Source organism: Dreissena polymorpha, chromosome 10 (assembly GCF_020536995.1).
Source record: "Dreissena polymorpha isolate Duluth1 chromosome 10, UMN_Dpol_1.0, whole genome shotgun sequence".
Taxonomy (NCBI): Eukaryota; Metazoa; Mollusca; class Bivalvia; order Myida; family Dreissenidae; genus Dreissena; species Dreissena polymorpha.
The window spans coordinates 41,202,938-41,209,362 of record NC_068364.1 but is presented as its reverse complement, the minus strand read 5'-3'; the positions used below and the strand labels follow the sequence as shown (position 1 = coordinate 41,209,362).

Here is a 6,425-nt window from a genome sequence, read left to right as displayed (position 1 = left end):
GTAAGCACGACTGACTGAAAAAGATAGACACATTAGTAGTCTTATTTATAAGAGGCGCAAAGAATTAAGAGATACTTTTTATATGGGCTAAATTCTTTGGATCGTCGTGGAAAAGTGGACTCCAGAAAGTTTAAATTTTCATCAATTTGCGTAAAATTGCAAAATTACATTACCAACTCATAATGTTTTAGTTAAGAAGTCCATTTTTATCTCAAATATCTTCGAATTGAAGTTAGAAAGGCATAAATTCTTCACTTTAACTTCTGCTCCTAATATTACCAATATAAAAAGTAGCTTAATATTTGAGAGCGTCAACAAGTTGGACTAGATACATTAGTATGGATGGAGGACAAATTGCATCTCTTGTTTTAGTAAATTATGCTGAGATATTATTTTCACTTTCAATACTTTAGATTGAAAGATTACAAGTCTGCATAAGTATTAGATGTTTCATGAAAAACACTCTTACCGATTTTTACGTATCGTTGAGTGTTCAGTATTTGGATACAAAATGTTCGATAGAAAAACGAAATATAATATGGGCAATAATATTTTGTTTTTAAAAAGCAAAACTGTTTGTGTTTATATCAGACGCGTTAGCTGCAGTCGTGACTTGGAACTGACCACGACGTTATGGCGTACCATTTGGGTACATTCATTATGAATAAATCTGAAGGAAAAGCGGCTCAAAAGACGAGTGTTTTGTTTGGCTGTTCAGAAAACTTGTACGTCAAAGTACAAACATGTACGTCTAAGTACAAATTGTACTTCGACGTACAAATATATACTTCGAAGTGTATTTCATAGTTATACGTCGAAGTACTAAAATTATACATCGACGTACATATTGTACATCGAAGTACATTTCTCTTTTAACCTAGTAGGTCTTGTTGACTTTCGACCCAAATGGTACGCCATATCAAACCAAACGTAACATTAGAAACGTCAGATTCTTTGCTGTGCCAAACACATCTTTATCTTTGTATTGCGCAATATGTTGCTTAGCAATATTAAATACATGATACAACGTTCAAGTAATTTAATATGAACGACTAAGTGTTTGAATTAGAGGTTTATTCGCTGATGGCTTATAGGTAAAATGTGAAAGTGGCGTATCGGCAGGGAGTCGACTACAACATGTGCATTGTGCAGTACAATAATGCCAGGGGCGTAACCCGGCCATATTAACGGTTCCTCGAAGTATTAAGAATCGTAATGATTATTGAATAGTTCACGGAGCGTATATTATCTCATCTAGAGTCCATGAACATTTGTAACAGAAATACACTTCAGAAAAATAATGTTGTTTCTATATATCAAAGTGCATTGTAGCTTTATCTTCAATATTTTTAGATTAAGTGTCCTAAGTTATCTTTATGTGTGCGTACATAATTCCGTGATTACTTAAAGCATTCATATTCAAGGTAAACAAAGAGAATAGATATAGTTATTTTTGTTTTTTGCTTATTTGTATTGTATAGAACATAAATAAGCAGTATTGAAGAGCTTCACATAATATATCACATTACACGTGTACATAACGCTATATGTCGGATTTAAGAGTAAATCTTAAAATATATTTTAATCGGGAAAATTCTTTTTCTGTAAACAGTGTCGCCAACAGCTTTAGTTTAGCTTGAAATTAAACCCATGAACTCCTAGAATGTTAAGCTCTGCTGTGAAAAAATCTTTGTTCAATCTTAAGTAAAGACAACAATGCAAGCGGTAGTAAAAGGGGCATTTTCACAGATTTTGGCATGTTTTGAAATTTGTCATTAATTGCTTTATATTGATAAATGTAGACTTTTGATTTAAAAAGCTCCAGTAAAAAAATCAAGAATAAAATTAAAAAAGGAAAAAAATAGTAGCCCGCATCGGAGCTCGAACAAGTGAACCCCGGAGTCCTGGAGTAAAAACCAATTAAATCGCTCGGCTATCCTGCCAAATATGTATGACAGACGGATTTTATACTTTATATATAAGCAATGCTCGTAGTTTCACAAAATTAAACGATAACAACAGAACTCTCCAAATTGTTCAATCGTTTCGCGTTGCAACGCTTTATAATTTTTCAGGTTTTTAAATCGTCAAAAGATGCATATAATGGCTATATTAGACCATGGTAAATGTTCAGTATTACTGTTTCCTCACAAATATCATATTTAAAACGAAAATTTGCGAATCTGAAACAACTTTTTTCAATTTTGTCAATTTGCCAAAACGTGAAAAGATCTTTTTAATTTCCAAGCAAATTTGTTTTCAATGTAACACAAGTCGCGCACAAGATTCTTCATATTATGTTTTTTGGGATTTAAGAACAAAAATGTGCTGGATATCAAATAAGGGAATAACTACAATAAACAAAAACCAAGAAAAATGATCTTACAATTTATGTCAACATGCTGTCGATGACATTATGATTAAATCAATGAAAAACATTAGTCTAGTCAGGAGCTACCCTTCTGCTAATGAGACCATTTCGTGAGTGTTTGGAGAGCAGATTATCTTCTGACCAGACAGTGGGATAGCGCAGGCTGGTCTTTAGTTTCCATGGCCGCACAAGTCATAAGACCCATTTTCGCACGGCGCGGCTCATGAGGAAATAATACATGGAACGAATAATGCGTAATGCTTATATCAACGCACATTTAAAGCGTTCGCTAACATTATTTTTTTAAAGCATGCTATAAAAAACACAACGAAAATGTATCTTATTAAAATGATAATTTAAGCCAATGCCTTATCTCCCAATAATGCCGAAAAACTGCAAAAATAATATTTCAATATAAACCATATTTAAATTATATTATTTTTTAAGTATAGCATTAAAAGGGAAATAATGTTTTAAAATATGGGCGAGGACTATCTGTGTGATATGATGTCACATAAAGTCGGTGGTATTAATTATAGTTATCGATATGTACAAAATATAACACCACAACACATTGGGTCAGCCCCAGGAGACAGGTTGTACTCATTAACCCTTTACATGCTGGGAAATTTGTCGTCTGCTAAAATGTGGTCTGCTGAATTTCTAAAATTAGCATTTTCTTCGAGTTGTTTTTCAAAGATTACCATCAGAATAGCAAACAGTTTGGACCCTGATGAGACGCCACGTTCTGTGGCGTCTCATCTGGATCCAAACTGTTTGCAAAGGCCTTCAAAATTCGGTTCCAGCACTGAAAGAGTTAACGAACAACCTGTCGTATGTACTACTACTATTACTACTACTACTACTACTACTACTACTACTACTACTACTACTACTACTACTACTACTACTACTACTACTACTACTACTACTACTACTACTACAACTACAACAACTACTACTACTACTACTACTACTACTACTACTACTACTACTACTACTACCACTACTACTACTACTACAACTGCTACTACTACTACTACTACTACTACTACTACTACTACTACTACTACTACTACTACTACTACTACTACTACTTCTACTACTACTACTACTACTACTAGTAATACTACTACTACTACTACTTCTACTACTACTACTACTTCTACTACTTCTACTACTACTACTTCTACTACTACTACTACTATTACTACTACTACTACTACTACTACTACTTCTACTACTACTACTACTACTACTACTACTACTACTACTACTACTACTACTACTACTTCTACTACTACTACTACAACTACTACTACTACTACTACTACTACTACTACTACTACACTACACAACTACTACTACTACTACTACTACTACTACTACTACTACTACTACTACTACTACTACTACTACTACTACTACTACTACTACTACTACTACTACTACTACTACTACTACTACTACTACTACTACCACTTCTACTACTACTACTACTACTACTACTACTACTACTACTACTACTACTACTACTACTACTACTTCTACTACTACTACTACTACTACTTCTACTACTACTACTACTACTACTACTACTACTACTACTACTACTAGCCAACCTTTCTCCAAATTTTAATGCAGTAACTCATTTCTTCATTGAAACTGGCTACGACATGCAGATTCAATTTTTATTTAGAATTAAAGGATTTGGAATATTGTTCCAAAAATAAAATAAAATGAGCAACACAATCCAAAAGTAGTTTGCATGATAATTATAAAATACATCTAAAATGAATCGTCATACAAATGTAGTCTAGTCGATACATAGTTATACATGTAGAATATGCTGCATTGAAATCGTCTTCAAATCATAGAATAAATGTTATTTGCCTGAACCTAAGAAAATGCACTTTAAATTAAAATTTCTTTAATTTCGTCGAAAACATTTTGTTAACAGCATTGTCATATTTAACAATGTCTCAATGTTGAGATGTGCTATTGATATTTTAACTTAGTATTTCAGAGGTACAAGTCGACTTTGATATGCCACTTTAAACGCGAAACTCTTTCACCATCTGTCTCTTCATGTACTGAAAATATGTAGCGCCGCACGTTCCAAACATAATTCGTAAATATCAATTACTAGAACCACGTATTTTGTGGTAAAATGTTGCTAAGCAACAGACTGCAAAACAGAGATAGCGGCAGACATTTAAGCTCAGCGTCTGGGTTTCCGTTGTAAATGTTTGCCAGGTAGCAGAGTGGCGGATATATTGAAGCCGAGCGTTTCTTGTGTTTTCAAATACAGAGCTCCGTCTCACTACTGTGCATAACACGAATTGTATTTCGAAATATAAATATGTATTTTAAAAACAAAATGGTATCGTACATTCTATATCTAGTTTTAGTGTCAACAGTTGCTTCACAGATTTCAAGAGAAACATCAACATCTAGAGTTGTTGGAAGATTGGATAGACTTGAAAGAAAAGTATTCATGCAAAATGATGCAATTGAAGTCTTAAGAACTGCATTGCATATTTTACAAAAGGATCTGAATGACGAAATGGATTTAATGAAAGAGGACATATCTGAGCTTTTTACCAGGCTTACGGGATCTTCAGGACAGGTTGTAAGACCTGTCGAAGAACCAGTTTCTAAAATACAACACGGGTCATGTGAATGTGGAGCTATTGTGAATCAATATGAAAATTTAATGATGGCATTTAAGAAAGAAAAAAACGAAAATATAATGTTTCGTAAGGAATTTCACGAAATAAGAAAACAACATGATTTTGAACACGGAAATGCCAGCGAAAAGTTTAACAACATGGTTTCTAGATTAAACAACACGGAAAAGAAATTGCGTTCAGAAATAAACACCATGAAGTATGAAACAATTGCAGAATTTCACGAAATGAGACAACAACATGACTTTGAAATCGGAAATGTCAGCGAAAAGTTGATTTACATGGATTCCAGATTAAACAATTCGGAAGAGACATTACGTTCAGAAATAAACACCATTAAGTATGAAACAATTTCGGAATTTCAAGAAATGAGAAAACTACAGGACTTTAAAATTGGAAACGTCAGCGAAAAGTGTTATAAAGTCGAATCAAGATTAAACTATGCGGAAAAGACATTGCGTTCAGATATAGACACCATTAACAAAGAAACCATGGCGGTAAACCATAGATATTCAGTGTGTCAAAAAGATATAAATAACACGCGTTCTTACTTCAACGACGTGATAATTCATTTAAATGAATCATTGATGAACCGTTCATTGAATACATTGCAAGAATTATCTCGGATAACATCAGATACTGCCCAACTTAAAACGTCGAATGAAATCTTGAAGAACATAACTGATAATTTAATTCGGCATCACAGATTCTTGCCTCATAAATCCTGTGACAGTGTAGTTGAGAGTGGTGAATATACAATATATCCCGATGCGTTTCCACAGGGCGTGAAAGTTTATTGTTATTTGGACTCTACGAACAAGGGCTGGATAGTTATACAGAGGAGGAAAGATGGGTCTGTAGATTTCAATCGCACTTGGGTGGATTACAAAGCTGGCTTCGGTGACTTAAGTGGTGAATTCTGGCTTGGCAATGACCATGTCTACCAGCTGACTAAGGACACACCGAGACAGCTGAGGATTGACATGGAGATGTTCAATGGAACGAAGCGATATGCGCTGTATTCTGAGTTCAAAATATCATCAGAGTCTGATAAGTATAAGCTCCATCTGTCCGGATACACTGGGGACGCAGAAGACTGTTTAATAACGAATTGTTCTGGTTATGGTTATGGTATTCACAACGGTCGGTCGTTCTCAACTTTCGATAGAGATAATGACCGAGATGGTCGATGTTGTGCATGCATCTTTGCGGGAGGTTGGTGGTTTGATGACTGTTTCAGCGCACATCTTAACGGTAAATACTTCAAGGAAAAAAAATCCATGTCTGGATGGCAAGGAATTCACTGGTATAAGATCACTGAGGGAAGCACATCTTTAAAATTTGTGCAAATGAGCATGCGCTAA

General features: G+C 34.3%; 1 protein-coding gene across 1 annotated transcript; it reads left to right on the top strand.

Moving 5' to 3' along the window:
- Positions 1 to 4,635: 4,635 nt before the first annotated feature.
- LOC127849069 (fibroleukin-like) lies at positions 4,636 to 6,425 on the top strand. The gene has a single exon (XM_052381792.1). It carries the CDS (start codon positions 4,734 to 4,736, stop codon positions 6,423 to 6,425), a length of 1,692 nt encoding a protein of 563 aa, XP_052237752.1. The 5' UTR covers positions 4,636 to 4,733.

Excerpts from the sequence above, each read along its gene's own strand:
- LOC127849069 (XM_052381792.1), top strand. The coding sequence starts at position 4,734 with ATGTATTTTAAAAACAAAATGGTATCGTACATTCTATATCTAGTTTTA.